This window comes from Alosa pseudoharengus, unplaced genomic scaffold, assembly GCF_046254945.1.
Source record: "Alosa pseudoharengus isolate Yale_2024_CS ecotype anadromous, Long Island Sound unplaced genomic scaffold, YU_APseudo_1.1 YU_APseudo_1.1_scf_12, whole genome shotgun sequence".
In the NCBI taxonomy this organism is placed as follows: domain Eukaryota; kingdom Metazoa; phylum Chordata; class Actinopteri; order Clupeiformes; family Clupeidae; genus Alosa; species Alosa pseudoharengus.
The window spans coordinates 35927345-35952375 of record NW_027468587.1 but is presented as its reverse complement, the minus strand read 5'-3'; the positions used below and the strand labels follow the sequence as shown (position 1 = coordinate 35952375).

General features: G+C 48.7%; 1 protein-coding gene across 1 annotated transcript in view; it reads right to left on the bottom strand.

Moving 5' to 3' along the window:
- The window catches only part of ulk4 (unc-51 like kinase 4), an 87928-nt gene that overhangs the window by 23034 nt on the left and 39863 nt on the right, over positions 1–25031 (bottom strand). Inside the window, exons 22-32 of the mRNA XM_076281124.1 lie at positions 24486–24613; positions 19769–19902; positions 19138–19259; positions 16709–16765; positions 16537–16588; positions 15913–16007; positions 13997–14048; positions 13549–13696; positions 13140–13232; positions 6889–6937; positions 2400–2505 (exon numbers count right to left, since the gene is read on the bottom strand). Of these exons, the coding sequence (XP_076137239.1) occupies positions 2400–2505; positions 6889–6937; positions 13140–13232; positions 13549–13696; positions 13997–14048; positions 15913–16007; positions 16537–16588; positions 16709–16765; positions 19138–19259; positions 19769–19902; positions 24486–24613 (1036 nt within the window). The remainder of the gene's footprint in view (positions 1–2399; positions 2506–6888; positions 6938–13139; positions 13233–13548; positions 13697–13996; positions 14049–15912; positions 16008–16536; positions 16589–16708; positions 16766–19137; positions 19260–19768; positions 19903–24485; positions 24614–25031) is intronic.

Here is a 25031-nt window from a genome sequence, read left to right as displayed (position 1 = left end):
CAGTAGGCGAGAGTAAACATCTCCAGCGCAGCAGCGCTGCCTGTGCCACACAGCACGCGGGGTGCCAACATGGGCACGGGCGTGTCGGAGCAGCATGCCCGCTCCAGCGCTCACAGCAGGGCAACAGGGCACACTGGACTGAACCGACAGAAACCACTACGCAGTCACCGTGACTCACACACTAAAGGCTCTCAGTGCTCTTTACTAGACATGATGAACAACTGCTACATATAAGTATAAGTATATATACTCTTTTGATCCCGTGAGGGAAATTTGGTCTCTGCATTTATCCCAATCCGTGAATTAGTGAAACACACTCAGCACACAGTGAACACACAGTGAGGTGAAGCACACACTAATCCCGGCGCAATGAGCTGCCTGCTACAACAGCGGCGCTCGGGGAGCAGTGAGGGGTTAGGTGCCTTGCTCAAGGACACTTCAGCCGTGCCTACTGGTTGAGGTTCGAACCGGCAACCCTCCGGTTACAAGTCCGAAGCGCTAACCAGTAGACCACGGCTGCCCCAATAGTATAAATACTCTTTTGATCCCGTGAGGGAAATTTGGTCTCTGCATTTATCCCAATCCGTGAATTAGTGAAACACACTGCACACAGTGAACACACAGTGAGGTGAAGCACACAGTGAGCTGCCTGCAACAACAGCGGCGCTCGGGGAGCAGTGTGGGGTTAGGTGCCTTGCACTTGAGCCGTGGCCTACTGGTCGGGGTTCGAACCGGCAACCCTCTGGTTACAAGTCCGAAGCGCTAACCAATAGGCCATGGCTGCCCCACATGCCGGACGGATGTGTTTTCTAAATGACAAAAAAATCTGTGAGTTCATGAGTCTGATAATAATTGTTCCTAACTCTATTATAGTCCCCCCAACATTTTTGTATGACCTTTTTTATGACGTGATCTTCAATCTGACACTGTAACATATTGCTATGCTTAGGTACAGTACATTACAGGGCTAGAGGTGTAAAACACTCTTGTATCAATTGTGCCCTTGTGAAAAAGATGTCCTCCATCTCCAACACTGTCTAGATATTTGTTTGTAGAAAACAGCCTTTTTTAATTTAACAAACTGTTTTAAAATGGACGTTACATATCAACTTGCACATCTCAATCGGTCTCACACCCTGGCCCTTTTAAAGAGCACCAAAATGGGTGTGGCCCAATTAACTCATTTAACAATTAATTACCAGCACTTGCAGACAGTCAGCTAACATGCCGACAGGAACATGTGCAAAAGTGCATTGAATTAAAAACAGTGTCCTAAAACAGGGAAGATGTAGTCAGCATCTTCACAGCCCTGGTTCTAAATTGCTAATTTCTGACAGCAACAGTGGCAGAGTGATGAAAGCTGTGTGATAATGGCGTGCTCTGCCATCCATACCATAACGGGCGCCCCGGAGTGCAGACCTCTCACACCTCACGTGCTGACACACATGGAGAGTGACAGCTGTCAGTTTGAGGTAGCACAGTGAGCTATATACGGTAATGATGTTTAGTGTGTGCTTTTATTCTTGGGTGGACTCACTGTAGGCCCATTCAGTGGAGCGGACTGCATCACTGACCACGCCGTTTAGCCCAGGCATCGTCTCTCTCCACAGAGGCACATTACTTAGCCGTAATCCATTAGGGTCACTGCCACCCTGTGCCTCTCTGATGGACATGAGGAATGTTGAGCTTGTGTGTGTGTGTGTGTGTGTGGATCTCTGACTCATCCTCTGGCTAGCGTGAGGAGCTGGCATACAGGGCCAATGGCTAGCATATGGCGCTAGTGGCCTAGCATGTGGTGTTAGTAGGCGCGCTCCTAGCCAGCCCATTGTAGCCAGAGAGTGCTGGTGAGAGTCTAAAAGTGTCAACACAGCCATGGCTAAAGAAGCCCTTATTCAATAATTCAGTGAATAGAGCTGGTCGTCTTGAAGACAAGCCAGCTGGGACATTTGGAGAGAGGAAGAGAGAAAGGGAGCGTGTGACAGACTGAGTTAGAGAAGGAGGGAGAGGGAGTTAGAGACAGGGGGATGAGGGGAGGGGGAGAGAGAGAGAGACCGAGAGACAGAGAGAGAGAGAGAGCACAGTGCACAGATGAATGAGGCAGCTGCAGTTGGTGGATGGAGTAGACTGCATCAGATGTGCTGGAATGGCCCCTCACTGATGAGTCCAAACACACACACACACACACACACGCAACTCTCCTCCATACACAAGCAGTCAAACCAGTGACAGACGTGACAGATTCTTACACACACAGAAACACACAAGCACATCTCACCCTCACCCCCCCCCCCACCCCCCCACCCCCCACACACACACATCCAGAGACAGACACACACTGTAAGACAGAGACACACTGTAACACACAAGTGTATGTATGTAAGTAGAGAAACATTTCTCACCTTGCTGATAGAAAAGCTGGAGGTCGCCATCCTTCTCTGCAATCAAGTTATTGAGCAGAGCCAAGGCATTCTGCATGGTGCCTCCTAACACATTTGTCTGGTGGTCCTGAAATAGATGCAGAGAGATGCTGAGCCAGATGTCTCCAGCAATAATGAGGGATTCTCATGAGGGAGAATGGACACAATAATCCATCATGTCCATAATCCAGTCACTGTGTACACTGCAGTATATGGGGGCAAACATGGCAACAGAACATACACAAATATACATGAATAGATCTGGATAGCAGTAATAAAGGAACCTCCAGACTCCCTTCTGGAGCTCCTGAGCCATAATGAGCGTGGAGAGAAGTGTGTGGAGAACTGGGAGTGACCTCGGAGGAGGGAAATGGGAATTCCGGAGGTTTGATTAAGCAGTGAGGTTTAATTAACACATCCGTCACATTTCAGCTCGGCAGGATTAGCTATGGAATGACAGAACTGAGGAGCTTACCGGCACAACAGCTGTGATTTCCTTCACTCAGAGGGTGCTTTTGACAAACAAACATACAAGCACAGGTGCACACACACACACACACACACACACACACACACACACACACACACACACACACACACACACATACAGCTAAAAATCGATGGAGGCTTTAATTAAGGTGTGGATGAGCAGGAACAGGAGAGGGTTGTTAGGGGAGGTGGTGTGGTTGGGGGTGGAGTGGGATGGGTTTGCACACACACACACACACACACACACAGTCTGACAGGCAGGAAGCCGGACCACTGACTCCGGGGACGCCTGATTTCTCCCCCCTCCCCCCCTCCCTCTCTTTCTCTCGTTCTGAAGACCCCCCACCCCCTCCCCTCCTGAACTGCAACGGAATTTCAAGGGCCGACATCATTTCTTTTTGCGAGCGGTTTCCGCTGGCGGGGCACAGGAGAGGTGGAGGGGTCGGAGATGAGTGTGTAGCCTTCAGCACAGGCATGAATAAATCACACACACACACTCACACACACACTCGCGCCGCTCCACGGAGGCCATCAGCGCTCGGCCCACCACCCTGTAGCCGGCCGGCGCTTTAGACACGGGGAGCGCAGAGTCCAGATGCGCAGGGCTCAAACTACAGGTTAGAGGTTGGACACAGACGACTCCGTCCAGCAATGTCCTGATTACTGATGTGAGATAAATATGCAGTGCCGGGACGGACACAGCCGTGTAAACGCCAAAGACAGAGAAGAAGCAAGATGCCTGGAGGAGTGCAAACCTCATGTGCTTGTCCTCTCCCATTACCAGCACTTAGTTTCTCTAGGATTTGATGGAAGACATTCTGTACTGTATCCTATGACTCATCTAGCACGTGTGTGTGTGCGCGTGTGTGTGTGTGTGTATTTGAGTGTGAGTGTGTGTGTGTGTGTGTGTGTGTGTGTGGGGGGGGGGGTGTTGTAAATTCCAAGGTTATGACTGGGTTGATACACAGACATTGTCAGCATATCTGCTTTCGCAGCACAAGGAGTAGCTCTGAATAAAAGGCGTCTAATTGAGTGCACCAGTGAAGTGTGTCTGTGCGGCTCCTTCCCTACATCCCCATCTGCACTCCCCAGCTTTCCTGGGCTGCTGCAGCGACCTCCTCCTGCTCCAGGCCCCCCCCCCCCACACACACACACACACAGCTGCGTCTAACACCTGCCCGCCCGTGTCAGCCCCTCCGCCGACAGACGTGCCGACACATGCCCGCCGCCCCGGCGCGAAGCCCCTCCCCTCTCTGGCTCACACTGTCAGGTGACATCAAACTCAACAGAGCCGCACAGCAGAGCAGAGCAGAGCAGAGCAGAGCAGCCTCCCACAGCCAAACACACTCGTCTGGGGCTTCAGAACAGCCATCAGTGACCAGACGGGGAAAAGGATCTCAGTGGTTAGTGATATTCACCACACTGGGATTCCTATGACCTGAGCCCCCGCCTGCACCTGACCAGGAGGCGAGCTCGGATCGCTGCTAAATTGATGCAAATGGAGCGCTTGAAAAAGCGCGAGCATTGATAAGTGCACAACTAGGTCCACTGCTCAGCACAACGTGGCCGTCTCCAGAGCTCAGGCCTAATCCATGGCCTCCAGCAGTGAGTAGCCCCCAGCCCTGTCCACCCCTCAACCCACAACAGCAGGGCCAGCACTGCACTATCCAACCAGCTACTGACCCGGGGGAGCCCCGGTGTGGCTGTGGCCCAAACGATCAATGCCAATCACATATTCTCTCTCTCTCTCTCCCCCCCCCTCTCTCTCTCCCTCCCTCTCTCTCTCTCCCTCCCTCTCTCTCTCTCCCCCTCCTGAACTCGCTGGCTTGAATCGACATCGGCCCAGCCCGGAGTGCTGAATTGGACTGACGTGTAAATCATCTGACAGCTGTGATTGTTAGCGGCGAACTCGATGAAAACAAATGCCGGTTAAATCCCCATACATCTGCGGAGTCAAAGGGTTCCCTCCGCCGAGAGGCCGGCGCGAGCACCCGAGCGAGGGAGGGAGGGAGAGAGAGAAGCCGCCTCTGGCTACAGCTGACAAGAAGATGCCCTGTTTTCCCCTGCCAGTGAGAGCCTCTGTGATTACTGCTGATCAGATGGAGTGAATGCATTACCATTTCTTCAGATACCCTTAGCAGAGGTGAGTCCACGACTCTACAACAAACCATTCAGGAGCTGGAGATGTTGCACAATGAGCCGACACATGCATGCAGCTCTACATAGGGACTGACTCCAATACTCAGGTCTGCACATGGGGAAAAACATGTGAACACAATGTGCGTTGCGGAGCTGCCTGTTCTATTGTGATGCCGTAAGCCCTTTGGTTGGGCAGAGAACAAAGAGACCATCTCCATGTCCCCCAAGTGGGCTAGATCCTTCCTCCAATCAGCTGTGAGAGGCGCAGCAATTGTGGCTGAACGGATGTGATGGCTTTCCGCAGAGCAGAGCCGTAGAGCGGCGTTGACAGGAACACAGGGAGGCCACGTAATGACAGTGCAGCCGCGGCGATCGCCGTCAAAACAAACCCGTATGGAGAGATGTGAGGACGCAGCACAACAGTGGATCCAGACATCTCCAGCAGTGCAGGAGGCGCATGGGGGACCGAGAGCCAAAGAGCCTGAATGTCAGAGACAAATCATCTCCATTTTGATCTCAAGTCCTGCTGCTATTTCGGGAGCCCAGCAGTTGTGCAGCAGGTAATTATAGCAGCAGGCTGATGAGCGTGTGCGGTTAGGGAGGAGAGCGCTCAGGTAGCGGGGTGCTGAGCTCCTGCAAAAACCAACACAGGCTTCTCCATGGGAATGATAAACAGCTGTATTCATGGGTTGACCTTTACAAGACATTTACATGTCAGTCACACACACACACACAAACACACACACACACACACAAAAACACACATACTGTATGAACACAATCAGGCAAGCAAATCCACACACACATACGCACACACAAATACAAAAACACTAAAATACAGGTGTGAGCAGAATCAGGCAAGCATATCCACATGTACATGTGTGCGCGCACACACACACACACACACACACACACAGACAGACACACACACACACACAGACACACACACACACACAGACAGACACACACACACACACACACACACGTGTTTAGGGACCCTTAAAGGTAAACAGTGTTTCCAGGGAGTGTGTCAGATCATGTGCGGTTGCTGAGGCGGAGCTGCAGTCCCATTCCCAGTGTGAGGGAGGGCAGTGGAGGAGCGAGACTGCTGACAGGGAGACGGCAGCTCCCACCTAATGACTACACACAACCTGCTCTAGAGGACAGCTCTCTCTTCTCCACTCCATTAGCTCTGTCACCCAAGTACACACACACACACACACACACACACACACACACACACACGTGTGTGCACCACACACTCCCCCACACAAACACACGCTCCACTGAGCCACCCTCTCTGGCCTCATCTACATAATAACTCAAGAGGTGAATGCACAAGTCGCTACGCTCGAATTGTGAAAGCAGCACACACAAATACAGATGCACACCACTGAATAGCGTGCACACACACACACACACACACACACCTGCAGACACATATACTGCAAACACTGCCTTATGGGGCTGAAAAGGCTGTTTGCAGATAATAAGCTGTGAGCTCTGCTTCAACAGTAGAGAGGACGGGACATGAGGCTACTGGGGCCATCTGACCACAGCAGCAACATGAAAATGGATCACAGGGGGAATGAATACAGTGTGTGGACCTGGCCAATAAAAGGGCTTTCCATCCCACATCACATCTAACATCAACAAGTGTTGTGAGAGGAGGGAGACAAGCGCAATAAAGCACACAGGCTTTTCTGATTGTGTTTCTTTCCCTCTCCAGCCTCAAGGCCTTGCCGTGAAAGGACCACGATTCATCACTAGTGCGGAGAGGTGAGGTCACACACAATGGTGACAAGCCAAATGATTTAATTGGGCTTTATTTGAGGCCACTCACCATGACGACCTGGAAGATGACAGGCAGGAGACGACTCTCTTTGACGAGCCTGCAGAACGGGGGACATGAAACACATGGTTATTGTGATGTACACACACACACACACACACACACACACACACACACCGAGATATGTGAAACACATACACCCACATTCATTGTACATTTGTTTTATCTTCATTATGGAGACAGTGTCATTGGCCATTCCCCCCTAAACTACAGTGTGGGAGCAATGGGGTGTGAACAACCAGCGTCTCGGAGATCAGCCATCTGAGAAAACGACCTTTGACTAATCCTGTGAGCGGAGCGCCAGAGCGAGACAGTGAGAAAGAGCGAGAGAGCGAATGACAGGAGAGAGAATGAAAGAGCAGGCAGGAGTAATGTATGCCTTTATTGGAAACGACGCTCCGTGCTCCCTTATTGATTATGGGCTTTGATTCACAACCAATTACAGCCCTGTATGCCGCGGTGGCGAGCGGTGGAGAGTGGCAGCGGGGCAGAGTGCCGAGCCTGGAGACGGAACGAAATGAGCCGGCGGAGGTCAGATGGGGAATATTAATTAGCCCGCCCGCCGTCTGCTAAACAATGATGCATGGTGCTGCCGCCAGACGTGCCTCCTGCCCACCTGACGGACTAGCCTCCGAGGAGACAGCTGTCAGGAGCTCTGGCCAGTTAGAGCCCAGTGTGGCGCGGTGCGGTGCGGCTTGGGGCTGGGAGCGCTGTGGCCAAGGTCACGATACCCACAAACCCCAGCCCCGAAAAGCGCCTCACACTCACAGTCCAAGTAATCGTTTCTGCATGATTAAATGCAAATGTGCTGTCAGAGGTTGCACATGCGAAATATGGTAATTAGGCAACCCTGAAAGTAAGAAAAAATCTAAGACACAACAACTCATAATAAAAAATAATAGTAATTAAAATTCTTGTGAGGCAGCGGGTAATTATTTACTCAGTATGGGGAGCCTGTGGCTAACTTCTGTATCGCCAACTGTGGGATTGTCGCTCGCAGGGACCTTTGGCCCCAGTTTATGGGTCATCTGTTATCGGACTGCTCGGAGCACTCACAACATGGGCCGGCGCAGGCAAATCCACACACAAACAATCCCACCCAACCTTGTGCGTCTCCTCTCCCTGGCTCATCAGTCTCTGCGACCCCGACTGCAAGCGAGCCATTAAAGCCAAATTTGGACTGATGGAGCAAGCGGTGTGCCGGGCGAGGGCCGAGGGGAGAGCAAGGCAAGAGGGCGCTGCGGCGCGGGCCGGCCAGTAATCACGCGGGGCTCAGGGGACGGCCGCGTTAGCAGCCCTGATGAATGGGGCCATTTGATCTGCTGACAGGGACAGACAGAGGTGCAAATAGCAGGGCCCTGGGTGGCCCACTAAAGGCCTCACTACATTCCATTAGGGGAGCAATGAGTTACAACGTCGCGCCGTTGCTCGTTCATCTTGGCAGGCAGTCTTTGTGCTCACAGAGAGAGGAGAGGAATCAGGTCAGAATGGGGGGGTGGGGGGTGAGTCAGCGCTGGCTCACAGGACCGTGTCTGCCCGAGAGGACAGGGGGCAAAACTCTCCCTTGTGGTGTGGCAGAGGACACAGCATTGGCAGAGCTGTGGAGAAAGGTGGCCAATCTGTCTTCTGGTTCCAGAACAACGTGGGATGAAATGCAGTAAAGCAATAAGAGGAGCAATCCTTCATTCCAATTCCTATCCAGCACCCATGACGGATCCTGACACATCACCACAGAACATCTATTGGCTCTGTTAACTAAAGAAGAGAATAAAGAAAGCCCTTTCACTTGGCTGCAACTGAGGTGTAATCAAGGGGAGACACCAAGGCCCATGTCACCACACCACTTCATGATATATGTTGGTTGCCTCGGGGCAGAGTGTGAGTCAAGTCTAGCGTTGACACCACATTTCCATGGCTGCTGTGCGTCTGTGCCGACTGGCATTTGCACACGGAAATGTCACTCCAGAGACGGCCGCCCGGGCCTTTAATAAGAGTTGGTGGAAAACTTGTGCCGTTGTCGCGGCAACCCACAACCTTCTGATCTCCTTTGTGATCAGATGAGCTGGAGGAGCGGCTGAAGTGTGCGCGCGCCACCGTCGCCGTGGCCACCAGCGACTCATGGCACGTGGCGCCTCGCGGCTGACATTTAGCGTCCGTCACAGGCTCCGTGTGCCAGCCGTGATATTTCACACTGATAAAGGTTAGGCCTGGAATGTGCCGCTCAATAAAGGATGCAAAACCACCCTCTTTTTGCACAGCTGCACAGCACATTATTGCTGTCTGGGTGAACTAATGCTGGGTGGTCCACAGCTGTGGTGGAAGAGGAAGTTCTGTCTTGATCCTCCGTCTACAGTGCATCCTTCCATCTGCCTCTTTTCTTTATCTCCATCCCCTTCCCTCTCACTCCATCCATCAGAATGCCAGTGCACATCAGTCAGGATGGAGTGCCACTCCACCTACACATGACAACTACCAACTCTTGAGAAGCAGCCATTGTTTCCACTGCCAGGTTCTCCCTATCGCCCTGTGCCCTATGCCATTGCCATTGAATGAGTGAGTAAAGATTGTGGATTGTTTGTGCACTGTGCATACTTATTACACGGCTCTTCAGAGTGCTGTTTTTGTGTGTGTCGCTTTGGACAAAGGCATCTGCCAAATCCCATAACCATAAACATAATGTATTGTCTGCTGGTAAATATCGGAAAATAAGTCCCTTCAGGTCAAAGCAAAACCCCTCCACTGCGTGTCGGGGTTCTGTTCACCCTGTCGCGACTTATTTTCTGAAAATTACCGGCAGTCAATACATTGTCCCTTATATACTGTACATGCTAGCTGACTGGCTGTCCTATGTGCATCTTGATTGGGGAAAGCTCAACAGCACTTGGCCTCCCAGTGCAAGCCATCGTCTACACAGATTACATGGATGGTTTCATAGCACCGCAAACTCCTTTAACCATACACCCACCCAACACATTTCTGTTTCAGCTATTGATTAACATAATCAATCACTCAACTCTTGACCAATGCACTTCATCTAAATTGGTTTAAAAAATTCAGAAAGAGAGAATACATGGGACCATCCCAGCCAGTCATTAGTACACCTGTGCCAAATGACAGCATGGACCTCATCCTCAAAACTCTTTCTCTCTCTTTCTCACACACACACACACACTCTTACTCTGACAGCCAAACCTGGCCCAGACTCCAATTGTCACAGACAGCACGCACACACACCTGTCCGCTCCAATAACCCAGGGACAACTCTGGGTGGGAGAGGGATATGTGCACCCACCACTCCTGTCACAAATGGTATGTGTGTGTGTGTGTGTGTGTGTGTCTCATACAATTCTGCGGACATCTCTGAGAGTGTGACTCAGAACTGAATGTGTTGGGGAAGAGGCTGCACGTCTCACCTCTCTGTATTTCCTCAGGGGAGACACACTACTGCCACATCAAACTGACTCCAGCAGCGCGCACACACACACACACACACACACACACACTAGCACATATCCGGCACATAGGAACCACAGTAATTCTGCTCTAGTTAACCTAGCATTCATGAGAAACCCATTAAGAATGTGTACAGAACTCTAACAATGGCGTTTACTGTCTTTTATAATAACTTCCTCCACAACAACAATCATCTCCCAAAATACCATGCACCCATTCTCTGTGGACGCTGTCACACTCTGTGTGGCACTGAGACACACATTACTTCCCATCATTACATAGCTTCCCTGGGAGCCACCTCTCTTCCAGATAACACTGAAGAAGCTCCGTTGACTTGCTTAAGAGCACACATATTCACATACTTCCCCATGCCTACACAAAAGGGAAAAAGTGGCCAAAGGTTCACTTAATTGGAAAGTTTGAACTCCTCAAAACCTGATAATGAAGGCTGGCAACGCTGGCTTGTAGGGCCCAAGTAATGTCCCAATTTGCAATCTAATTTAGCCAAGAACCCATCAAGGGGAGGTCTTTTTCTTTTTTAGGACTTTATCAAGCGCAGGGAAATGCAATTTAATTTCCCCATTGTAGGTGTAATGGGCCTCTCGGGTGGGGGGAAATACCACCCGGCAGACGCACGTTGCGCGATTGCTGACACCAATTTGAATAGTTCAGCGCGGCGCCCGCTCTATCAGTGGCGGAGAGAGACAATGTGGCGGGGGCCATCGGAGCCATTAGAGGCGGCAGGCAGGATGAGGGGGAGATAAGCGGCGTTCTCTGCTCTCGCTCGCTCTCTCCGCCGCGCGCTGCCGCCACCGCTGCGGCTGCTGCCTGTCACCGGCGCTGAGGCTGAGGGGAGAACACACACGCTCTCATTAGACCTCCCGCTGCCACGCCACCAATAGCACACACACACACCTCCATTTACTACTCCGAGCCAGCAAAAAAAACTCCGCCTGCTTTAACCTCCACCTTGCACTGGAAAACCTTAAATGACATTACTGCTCAATGGAAGTGCCACCTTCAACTACTAAACTCCAGGTGCTTCAGCTAACTGACATAGGAACTACTCTAGTGTGCTATAGTGTTCCTCCATCTCTGGCACATTTCTCTTGAATAACCATCACTCCTGCTGACCAAGTTCCCTGAACATGTCAGTTTCTGCAGCAGCCTTGTTTCAAGCCCGATTAAAAACGTCAGCGTTTGGCCCTGACAGTGTGTAGCTCAGGCCTATCTGGAGAGGAGAGATCCACCATCAGCACTCTGCTGCAGCAGGTGCCCAGACCTGTGTAAGTGTAAAACAACACAGTGTGCTGAGTCAAGCACATCTCACACACTCACTCACTGACAGTCTCCTGCGGCCGCCAGCCAAGCTCGCGCTCACACACACATACAGAGGTCAGGAGGCCCATAACGCACAACTGTCAGGCTGCTCAACGTAGCCCTTTCTTTTAGATGTGAAGAACTGATCACACACCAACGCAGAAAAAATAAATAACCACAAAAACAAGACAATTACAACTTTTCAACCTACTGTTCTTCAGGTCAAATTGGATTTAATGATTTTCATTCTCAGTAGGGAGAAAATCCAAGTGGATAAAGAAGAGTACTCCTTGAATGACTAAAAGCAGCTCTCTGAAGAGCGCTTGACCTAGATACAGTATATAATATAACGAGTCAGAGGACAGAGAAATATTAGTGGATATTTTTCGTGTGCTTGTCACATATCCATAAAATGACATGACAAGAAATCGAATATGTTTATTTTCAGCCAAAATAAAAATATTAATGCCCAGAAGCACCACACTGTCACAGTTATTCCTGATATATCAAGGAACCACTTGATTTGAGTGGTCCAGAGTACATAGGTAAGCATTTATATCTCTCTCCCTTTTCTTCTTTAAGAGCCCAGCATAGTGAAGGAGACACCTTACAGTAGATTTAGATATTGAGTTGGCAGGACTGAAATCCATACATGAATGTCTCAGAAGATCACACCATTTATACTTCCCCATCATGTCTGTTTAAACCTAAATGGCAATTCAGTCAGGAAGCTCTAGAAACATTATTCTGTAGGAAGGGTTTTGAGGTTCTGCTTTTTCACTTAGAGCCACGTAAAACATAACTGAATTAGGGTTGCTTTAATTGTAAAATTCTGGGCTAATACAATATTGATGTGAAAGATAACAATTTATCTGAAAACCGATGCCAATACCAATATTTTTATTAGTTTGTTTACTTCAGGTTTGCTGAAAATGATATCCTTTAGTGGCAAGGAAACAACAATGTTCATTAAAAAGGTCACACTTTACTTAGATAGTCACCTTTAGACCATTTACACACTCAGATTATCAAACTACATGTATCTGTTGACACTGTAAACTAAAATGTATGTTTAAGGTTAAGGATAGTTTGGTTAAGGTAATGTTCAGTAATTCAGCAACAATTGTACATACTGCACTTGAATACAGATGATCTATAAAGTCTCTGCAGGCGAACTAAACCTGAAACATATTCAAGTCTGTCAGGCCTTCATAGCACCATCTGTAAATGTCCCCGTCTACACATAGCACATTTAGCCAGTGCAGGATTCATGCAACATAACAGATAAATATCAGCCACTGTCACTGGTAAATATCAAATAAATTTGTTGATAGCTGATGTCAGGACACAAGAGCTGTATCAGGCCAATACCAATGTTGGGCCAATATAACCATGCTTCTGGGCAAACCCAAGCTGTATTTGTTCATTTGAGAGCTATGATTATCATGATTATATTTTGCTGTGCTTACCTGCTGATCTGGGAGCTGTGCTCAGTGAGGGACACGAGCAGTCGGAGAGCGTACACTGGCACAGGATCAGGCTCCATCAGCAGAGACTCATACCTGAGGAGGCACACAGGGCTGCAGTCACAAACAGCAACACATACTGCATACGGCTGAACATAAACAATGGGAGAGAAGAACAGACCAAAGGCCAAGAGACAGTCGCCAAGAATGGGCAAAGATAAAGACTGATAAACAGTTGGATGATAAAAGCTAAACAAAACTTACACAGAGTAACACCAATACACCAAAAAGAGAAGAGAAGAGGCGGAGAAAAAGAAACCATGAGCGCAAAGGTGAGAAAAACAAAGAACTGCAGAGTGACAAAAGATTGGAGAAAAAGAGGCAGAGAGAGAGGGGGGGGGGGGGGTCTCACTGTGGTAGGAGGGCCTCAGAGATGAGGCTCAGAAGCCTGGCATTAGAGGAGCTGCTCATCTCTCCTCCATCTTCCTCCAGCTCCTCCTGGCTCAGGAGCAGCAATGCTAGTTCTGACAACACCCGCAGGCTCACGATGCGCCACTCAACTGTGTTACACACACACACACACACACACACACACGCGCACACACACACACACACACACACACACACACACGCACACGCACACACGCACACGCACACGCACACGCACACGCACACGCACACACACTCACACACAGAGATGCACATGTTTTCACAAAACATTATTGACTTGTAACAGAGATACACACTGACTGACTGCTTAACCAGCACCAAAAAACTCAATTGGAACAAACACAATACACCAACCTTGGTTTTGAATGCATCTCTCTCATCTACCAAATCCACACATTGTAAAAACTTACCATTTCTGCTGAAGGCCAGTGATGTCAATGGTGGCAGAATAGAATCTACAACCTGGGAAAGAGACAGAAAAGAACCAGACACCATGAAGCTGGCTATTCTCTCTCTCTCTAACACACACGTACACACGCACACACACACACACACACACACACACACACACACACACACACTACACCGAAAAGCATCTGCATGGCAACAGCAGCTGTATTTTCAGCTGAAGCTCAAGAAACATCACACGTAAACACAAGCACATAGATTTGACCTGTAATGCAGAACTCATTGCAGTTCCCAGTAGTATAATAGACACACCATATCATCTCATACATGGACAGGGTCATGAGTGCACATAAATACACTGGAGTGCAAACAATTCCTAAACAAAGAGCACGGAAAGAGCCTGAAACTCATCAGGGCTGCAATTTACATGGAAATGTGATGCTCTTCTTGCTCTTTGATCACAGAAAAGTCCATTAAAGTCAAAGATCAGAGGCAGACTTTTTTGACAGTTTATTATGATTATGATTATTATTTATGATTATTATTATTATTACTGTTAAGGGAAATGATCATCTCCATAGAAACAAATGTATGGCTTGTCCTTTTGTCTCTCATCACACACAAACAAGCACCCTCCTACACTCACCCCCCACCCCCAACATACTCACTCACACACACACACTCACTCACACACACACACACACACACTCACACACACCACACACACACACACACACACACACCACACACACACACACACTGTGTCCCACCACATCAAGAGAGTGCAATTACTGCACAGGCTATTTTCCTGCCGTCACCCTTTTTCTCCCCTGTTGTTTATGAGGGGCTATTAAAACAGCAGGCACTCTGTCTCTCCATCACGCTAACTGCCACTTACGCTCCCCCCAAACAAACTAAATGATGCAACTCACAGTCAGACTTTGGAGCACGTACTCTTGAGAGAGGCAGGCAAGTTCAATCTGACATGCTCACTGTTCTATTTTTCACCGTATACGCCAGATGTGGAACTGTGTCATGAATGAGTAACGTTGTGCTGCACCAACAGCTGAAGTCTGAAGTGAAAAATAAAGTGGGGACGACCTTGTTGTGTTCCTCCAGGAGAACCACATCTCACCCTCAATCAGGCCACATCTCAAGACCACATCTCACCCTCAACCAGGCCACATCTCACCCTCAACCAGGCCACATCTCACTCTCAATCAGGCCACATCTCAAGTCAACTAGCTGGGGCAGAACAGGCCCAAGTCTTGGAGGCACTGTAAGGCCAGAGGGCCCATCATTTAACTGACAACTGCATCTAGCTCCGGGTAGAACCGCAGGGTGAAACTCCTTGTGCTCCAAATGTACAGTATTAGCACCCGTTATAGATTCCAGCAGAATTATAGTAAATGGAAAAGATTCAGATTTGAAAAAGAAACTTGTTTTAGGTTTATAATGTTTGCTATTAATCTTGGTATTCACATTTGGTATTCAAATTTTCTAAATCTCAGCTGAGTTGAATTGTTTATTTGGGCATGTGTGAGAGCATGTTTGTATTTGTGTGTGTGTGTGTGTGTGTGTGTGTGTGTGTGTGTGTGTGTATATGTGTGTGTGTCTTGGCACAGATAAAGTCAGTCTAATGGCTTGTGGCGGATTGTAATTACAGTGTCTTCAGCTATTACAGCCTATCGGAGCTTTGTCTCCTGACTCCCCCCCCTCCCTCTCCCTCTCTCTCTCTTTCTCTCTGTCATTTCACTCCTTCAGACTGCTGCATCAAACACAAGCTGTCTGGCCAGGCTCTCTGCGGCATTGTTGCTAGTTCTGACCAGTGGGTCACCCTGTCTGAGTGGCGGTGCCCCAGGCAGGGAGTTGGAAAACTGGAGAGGGGGAGGGGGAGGGAGGAGCAGCCGGTGCTCACCGTGTGGGGGTGCGGGGTGAGCAGGGCCGGGTGTTGGGTCACTGCCTCCACCGCGCTCAACGTGGTCCTGATGAGGTCCTCAGCGCCGCTGGGGCCTGCACATGGGGAAACAGCATGGACACAGAACCACAGATGACCTACACACATCAACTCCTGCCACCACTGAGAGCTCCACGAGCAACTGACATGATCTACAGAGACAGGCACTAGAGCACTAAAGAACTGCATTAACACTACAGCACTGAGAGCGTCTGTTTCATGAATAACACAGACATTTGAATTCTCCCAAAGGGGTTTCAGAGGACATCGTTGGCCAAACATCTCACAATATAGATACAGTAAGCTGGCAATAAAACAATCTGGAGTGATCCATTCACGCATTCGCAGCACAATGGTAGCCACCTGCAATCGATTCATTTCACTCCTGAGAACCAGCAGTTATTAAACAGACTGATGCCTTCACTGAACTGTGAGCACACCAACATGTCATCTACGTATACGACTGAGTGTGTTCTAGTGGCAGCCAGGTGCAGCTGTGGTTCCACGTGGTCCCAGGTGTGATGAGGCCTGTGGGAGCTCCAGGGGGAGGAGGAGGGGAAGGGAGAGACGGAAACAGATACTGACCTACAGCACTGCCCAGGCTCATCTCATTGGAATCAATGGACGTTATGTGATTCTAGAAAGACAAGTGGGAAAGACAAACTGTGGTTCTCTGTCTCTGATTACATGATTCATTCATTCATTAATGTCTCCACCATATTTAGGAGTGGCAAACCTCAGAAGTGGGTGCACTCACCAGAATTGCCCCAAATTTGAGAAGCAAGTGATCGGTCACCACCTGTGGCCTGAATATCTGTGAAGAGAATATGAGCAGAATTAGAAAGTGACCCACTTACAGCTGCCTCTGCCTCGGCCTCCCCCTCAGCCTCGCTATCCTGCCTCCATTCTCCATCTCCAATCTCCTTTTTCATCTCTTTATCCTCCTCCACTCCCCCACCTCCTATCTCTCCCCAGATCTCCCCACACCTCCCTGGCTTTAATAAACGTGGAGTGGAGGAGAATCTCTCCCATCTGCTGGCACAGAGATGGGAGAAGTGAATTTAGCAGCCAGACACGTAGCCTGACACAGCCCGAGGAGCGATGAATGGCCCACTTAGTATGCTCTCCAACAGCTGCATCAATCAGGCATGTTTTACTCACTGCTACTTTTGTTGATGCTACTCATTTACGTTGGATTCGGTCTAATTGTACGTGCTTGACATTGCTGTTAAGAGGCATCACAATGGCATAATGCTATAATTATATTTGCTTAACTTCCTTTGCCAATGTTACCACTATGGGAGTCAACACGGCACTGTAAATTGGACTGAGAGACATAAAGAGATGGATAGACAGAGGAGGAGAGGGGGAAGAGTGGAGGAGAAAGAGAAAACGAGGGATAAGAGTGGAGGAGAAAGAGAAAATGAGGGAGAAAAGGAGGGAATAGAGGATGGAGAGAGAAAAATAGCCGTAGGCAAATAGTGACAGGCAGTCTGCTGACAGTCAGATTGGGCTAACCTCAGTCTTGACCTGTGTGAAGGCCATACTAGTGCAAACAAATCACACACACACACGCACGCACGCACGCACGCACACACGCGCACGCACACACTAGTGAAACAACATATTTACATATTCACACACAGGATTACAGAGAAACAAAAACAGCTCCTGTCAGATTCACAAGCCACGGTAAGGAAGATGAGCCCTGACAGCTTTCTCACATGGCACACACACACACACACACACACACACATACACTAAAGTTAAATGCACATTTATGCACACATATTTTGAGATGAGGTATATCAAGGAGTCAGTGATGATCAGGTTGAGCAGTTGTTCTAATATTGGACAAAATCTCCTCACATTTAGTCAACGATCAACAGAGCCCATGCTCTAGGGAAAACTCCAGTCTGTCACCGCCTCAGGCTCTATAACAGGGGAGCACAAAGGAGACACTAATGAAACTAGCTCCTTAGACCCAGCCACAGACAAGACTGATCATGCAACATCCAAGCACAGAGGCTGGTGGAAGGGATCTATTTGGCTGGTGAGTTCCAACTGTGAAATTCCCCTTGAATTGGTAATGCCACCTTTCTAAGACCATTTACACACACACACCTACACAAACACTCAAAGAGGACTGAGGAATGGCTTTTGAAATTCCTGAGTTACAGACTATTAGAATCCTGATGGCTCAATTTGCCAAGTCTGCCAACCCGTCTTAAGTCCCCGTGGCAAATCAGTGCCAGTAAAAGGCTCTTCTATTTAATCATGGCAGGGCTACAGCTTACAGGCCAACATCTCACAGAGGAGAGCCAAAGCTGGATCCTCACTCATCTCATTTCAGCCTCCAATCCAATTTAGCACCATTCTGGGGACCCATAATAATCTTGTCTGCAGGTTGGCAGAGTGGAAGATCACTATGAAGACAAATGAAACGGTAGCACTGCTTTTCTGTTCTCTTTTGACTCACATAGAATATCCCTGCTGGATATTTTGACGTGAGAGTGTAAAGATGGGCTAAAACAGCAAAAGAGCAGGGGGTTTTTTTTCTTTGCTTTCGTGAGCCTTTTGTTAGTCAAATGGAACTTTGTGAGAGATTGGGAGTGGGAGAGAGTGGTCTGCATCTCGTGAGAAGCAGCTCTTACCTGGGAGGTTGGTATGCCCCTTTAGCCGCCCGGCGCTGTGGAGCGCCGCGGTGGGGGGGGTGGGTGGGGGGTGCGAGAGCTGTGGAACAGACCACCCACATACAGCGCACCAGAATGCCCACAGCCCCAGCACCTGCAGTGCCACCAGCCACAGAGGTGAGGGGGGAGGGGGGAGGGGGACGCTGAGGGGGCCCACAAGACCAAACGCATCCACCCACACGCAAACATCCAACTTCAAACACACCCACAGGCACATGCAGGCCCCTCGGCTCACGCAGATTTGCACACACACACACACACACACACACACACACACACACACACACACACACACACACACACACACACACACACACACACAAACATATACACACATCGAAAGAGTAAATGCTTGCGCACACACATACACACACACCTTGCACGCAAAGAGCAGACAGTCTTGTTTGTGTACACACACACACACATCAAACTACCAAAAGAAGTCAACTTGTCTGCTCACGCTCCTCCAGAAAGAGCCTGAGCATCCACGCACCTGCGAGGTAAGCAGCTGCAGCACCACAGACATCATAGGCAGGTTCTGCTTCAGCTGCCGGGCTTGTGAGGGAGACGGGTGTTTACGGCCAACGATGCTGTCCAGTGCAAACAGGATATCATCTGTAACAACACACACACACACCACACACACAGATGTGTTCTTAACCATAGTGTCAGGCCTGCTGCCCCTAACCAACCCCTGCCCTAGAGTGCAGTGTGTAGGCGTACAGCTCAGCTTCTCACAGGTGCAGCGGACAGGTGTGCGCCCCTCCAAGCACACAGCTAGAATACAGTTGTGGTTGCAGATCCCAAGTGAAATTGAACTGGTGTAAACTGGATTAGCAGTGGTGCCGCCATTATAGCAACAGTGATTTACACACGGGGAAGAAACAACAGAGGCCGGGGAGTGGGGAGGGTCGATATTTGACTGCTCCGTTCCGCAATGCAATCAGGGAGGTAATTAAAGACGAGGGGGATCTGGCTGTTTACGTCTCTGAGGCCTCTTTCTCATCAGCACCCCCCTCCAGTATCCGCACTACCTCTTCTCCTGCTCTCTCTCTCTCTCTCTCTCTCTCTCTCTCTCTCTCTCTCTCTCTCTCTCTCTCGTTGGTGTAATGTGATTGATTTACCCAGGATGGTTGGCAGCTCCAGCGTGATGTGACGAATGAACAGGCCCAGGCATTTTGACAGGTATTCATTGCCGCTTTGCTGCTCCTTCCCTGGCGTGGCCTTTCTGATGTCTCTCTCAATGTACATCACCAGCCTGTGGGGGCCCAGCCACAGAGACAAGATCACTCACCCCCTTCACACAGGGGAAACACCAGCACCGCTCTCCCCAGTGCAACGGAATACACATTGATTGCATCAGAAGCAGGGCACAGAAAATGGCATGGCAATGGGGCACAGCACGGAAAAAAAAACAGACAACCAATCCTTGGCAGTCTCAGAAAAGGTTAAAAGAAATCAAGAAAATGTTAATGAAGGTCAACAAACATCTAGAAGTATAATTTTAACCAAAACAAAATCACCTCTGTCACATTGGATATCATCAAATGTACTGTGAAAGTGATGGGCCGACAGCTCAAGTGAAACATTTGATAAAACAAGAGCTATGCAGAGTTTGTTAAGGAAGTCAACCGTCATATGTGATGTGAAATGACAGGCAGTAAAACAAATGAGAAAAACTTCATACAAGGCTTTAGTGACACGGAGGGAAGTGAAGGACAGACAAGTGGGTACAGCATTGCTACATCAAAAATCAAATGACCACATATCTCAAAATAATTCCAGACATAGCCTACTGTCCCTGTCTTTTTCAAATTAAGTTGTTTTGGAGTTGACTTGCACTTACCAAACATTAACACATGATGTTTTTTGACAGTTGAGGTTAATGAAGAATGACATTCAGAATGACATTAATTTTCTTTGATATTTGTCAAAAAATGAACAAAGAAGTACAAAATAATGCATATCTACAGACCCCCAAAAAACCTACATTTATTTTGAGGACACCTTAACTTAGACTGTGAAAATCTTTAATTTAAAGTGTTTTATGCAATCAGCCCCTGATCCTGAAGACAGACACTGTAGTTGGTTGGAGCTTTGGAGATCTCAGGAGACGGTGAGGGTGTGATGGAGGAGTGAGGAGCCAAGAGCCAAGGAGTAGGGTTGAGGTGAGAGCGGAGCAATGAGAGAAACAGGTCTGTGTGTGTGTGTGTGTGTGTGTGTGTGTGTGTGTGTGTGTGTGTGTGTGTGTGTGTGTGTGTGACTGTAGAAAATCAGATGAGGTGAGAGGAGATATCAGGAGAGGTGAGATGTAAGCTAGATGAGGAGAGCTGCTGTGTGAGAGCAAAGGATTCGTTGATAACAGGAGAGGAGGAGGGTAAGGTGTGGGGTGTGAGCTATACTGTATGTGCTGAAGACATGCACAGTTTGAGCAGAGGAGTGATAGAACTACAGCATGCGGAGAATGATGGAGGAGTGTGGCAGATGAGGAGAGGAGGACTGCTGAGACTCCGGTTTCATCTGCTGAGGATGATCTCTTATTTACAGACATGTTAATCAGCCAGAGAGCAGCCACCCCTCTGTAGTCCCACGGCTACAACACCAGGCAAGTCTGGCAACTCCAGCTCCTCTGCCGACACCTTCCCCTGGAATGATCCGGCCCAACAAAGCAGCCTTCAGAAGGAAACAGAGGACTAAGAGAGAAGGGAATGAGGGCTGGTGAATCTGGGGCTGAGGTTACAGATACAGTGCAGAACTGCATGGAAGCCCATATGCAACTTATGAAGTTAAACTGCACCTTGAAGCTAAACCTATACAGATTTTTGCTAGAGGCAAAATCAAAACTAGCATCAACCCTAAGTCTGAAAAGGGAAAAGTTTTGGTTAACAACAGTGGAACTTTCCATTTGCAGGAACAAATCTTCTAGATGAGCTATGGTTAATTGACATCTGCAGATCTTAAAACCTAGGAAGCATACATGCTAAACCTTCCAGTAAATGCAGACTTTACAAGAAATAAGTTAATTAACACAGGAAGTAGCAAATAGGAAAAAGTACAGTTTGTTCAATGTGTTCTCAGTCAACAACCCAGAACACTGAGTAACTCAAGTGTAAAGTAGGGTGGAAGAAAATTCAGAAATAAAATGGGTCTGAATGCCTTTTGCTTCAACCATAAATCATAGAGGTGAGCGTTTTCCTTTTCATTCCCAGACATCAGTCTAATTTCCACAAGCCATTCAGAGCTACCCTAGCTTATGGAACAACTTTGAAGTGGAGCTGCGAGTTTGTAATTGAAGGAGCCACTGAAGGGGAAAGTGTTCTTAGGTGAGTAATACATGACTGAACCGCCATAAATTGAAGGTGAGACTGTGGCAGGATGTGAAAGCAGATAGGCAGCATTTATGATGGAGGAAGTACAGAGCAAGGTGACTCCAAAGCATTCATTATGGTGTTAGAATATGAACGCTTCCTCTCGGAAAATGAGTAAACATGCTGTCCTGTCCTAAATGATACAGCTAACACAATCGCAAATGGATAGAAGCATGGAGAAAAGAGGAATCTCTCCCAGTAGGTACTTTACTTCAATCTACCTCCAAGTCCCATGTCATTAGCTATAGCTAACAGGCAGTAGAGTACATACAGCAGGATATGGCTTGGGGGCTGATGTGGTAGGACTCACTCACACCACTGATACAGACTGACAAAAAAGATACAGGCTGGCAGTAGTAATCTCCTCAAGCGAGCAGGTAGCACACTCTCCTCCAGTGACACCTCAGCACCAAGGTTCACTGTGGAGAGTTCAGCTCATGACAACCCCAATATTCACTCCTGCCTCTGTGACCGGGCGGCTCGGCAGCAGGCTGGACTCCTGGCTGCCTACATCCCCTCCGTCCCCGTTACTTCTCACTGTCCTTCACCGAGTGTGAGGTGTCTGGTGCGCTGCTCTGAATTACAACAGCAGGTGAAGGCTGGACAAGGGGGAATTTAAAAAAAGAAAAAACTCAGGGACATTCCTCTGAATTAAAAAACCCATTTATTTCAACATGCCGGGATCAAGCGGGCCTTTATTAACTCGACACGGACGGCTGGCTGCTACATAACCTGGGGAAGAATAGAAATGAGCGCCAAGAACTGTGACTTTCCCAATAAATTAGCTGTACGGCCCGCATCAGGCACGCCGCATGCTCCTGGCCGCCATGTGCGCCACTATAATTGGAATCCCGGTGGAATTTTGCAACAGAGCCGGGAAAAGGGAGGGAATCTGGGATGGATAGCTGTGGCAAGCTTGACATTTCATCTCCAGGCGCTCCTGCCTGCACAGCAGTGGGGTCGGGGGGTGGAGCGCAAAGTGCACTGTAATTTCCTAAGAGTTCTGCTGATCAGCTCCAGTCACTCATGCACCTTAGAAAAGTCCTCATTTTAGCCCGCATCAAATGTCAGGGCACTCTGCCCTTTTCAAATCTCAAGCAGCCTCTTGACTCCACTCCATTCACGGCAGCCGGAGATAACGATACCGGTGAGGTAATTATTTCATGCACTGTTCACGGAGTTAATGGCAACTCCTGTCAGATGGATTTAAATTGTTCTTGTGCTATCAAACGCACGTTGTCAAAGCTGAGAAGCACTACACGAGCCAGGTTACAGGAGTCCATTTGCTCCAGCACTCCAGAGCTGTCCGGTGCCAAGAGCCGCACAGAGTGTTCAACTCCTAATCGAGCAGGACAGAGCCAGCCGACAGACAGCTCAACATCACTACTCAGTCTCTCTCTCCGTCTTTCACACTCTCTCTCTCCGTCTCTCTCTCTGTCTCTCTCTCCGTCTCTCTCTCTCTCTCTCTCTCTCCGTCTCTCTCTCTCTTTCTTTATCTCTCTCTCTCTCTCTCTCTCTCTCTCTCCTCTCTGTCTCTGGTCGGGCTCCCAGAGCTTATCCCCATGTCTGAGGCCAATGAAAGCGGCTGACTATAAAGCTGCAGGCCTGACACTTGTGCAGCGCGGCTGTGGCGTATGATCACAAGAGGGCCAGCGTGGGGCCGACACAGCCGGGCTAATTAGGGAAGAGTTTTCCGCCGAGCGACGCCGTCCGCACTCACTCGGGGAGTCGGAGCGGAGGGTCAGCTCTGACAGAGTGCATCTTGGGAACACTTGTAAGTGTGTAAGGGGGAAGAAAACAGCTGAAGAAATAGAGGGAGGGGAGAGATGGAGAGAGATGCAGTGTGGATACGGAGAAAGAAATGTGGAAAGATTCTGTCTGTGGAAGAGCCTTAGAGACACTGGAATAACATTGCAGTTGGCTAAAATATACTTATAGCACAGGATCTAGGCCAATTAGGACAATCTGATTAAATGGGATGCAGAATAAATTATGAGCACATTAGGAGAACATGATTTAAGAGCTTGATTATACCAACGCAGCAGCATGCTTATCCCATAATTCCCTTTGAGTCACGGATCAGTAGGGATGATCAGAGAAGAAGTATTCTGTGGCAGGTGTCAGCTGTAATTTAAGGCTGCTTCGCCAGTTTTAAGATTTTATACAATTCACAGTGGGATAAAGAAGCATAGCTTATTGTGTTTTGTCATACCACATCCTAAATTGAAGTCTCAAATACGGCTATTTTTTCTGTTGCTGGGTGTGTGTGTGTGTGTGAAAGAATCATATCTGGGATTTGATTCTTTCCTCCATTTTCCTGCCAAAGCCTGGGAAATCACTATAAATGTCACCCCTCTCTAGTGGGCAGTGTTACTTCTCTGCTGCTACAGAACCATGCAGGTGCTGTAATGAGAGTGTGATGTACTGTAATGAGAGTGTGCTGATTGGGTCTGTGGGGTTTGACGGGCCATACCTGGAGTTACAGCACAGCAGCAGCACATCTCTGCTGTGCATCAGAACCTGCAGCAGCACCAGGAAGGCCTTTGCCCGAATCACTGCAGACGGACTCTCCAAGGAGCGCACAATCTTCATCACAAAGTCCTGCCCATCACACACACACACACACACACACACATACACACACACACACATATCAAGTTGACTTCCCTTCCCTCAATTGTATTTTCCTCCACTTGGCAAACCTCTTACCCTCTCCACCTCTCTTCCCTCCCCAATACCTGCATTCAATTTCGCTGCTTCCAGAGAAGGCTTTTTTCCCTTCAATTATCAGTAGTGGACAGTGTACTGGGCTGCATCCTGTAGTGACAGGTGTTATCAGTGGTGGCATAGGCTAGGGCAAAGGGGCAAATGGAAGTCCTGGAGCAGCTCTTCACTTGAAACAGGGGTTAATGAGCTAATGAGCTGCAGCGCATTTTGGTGGCCAGTAAATTAACGGGATTGATTAACTTCCACTATCTGCATGGAGGGGAAGAATTGGTCAAAGAGGCACCATGCGAAA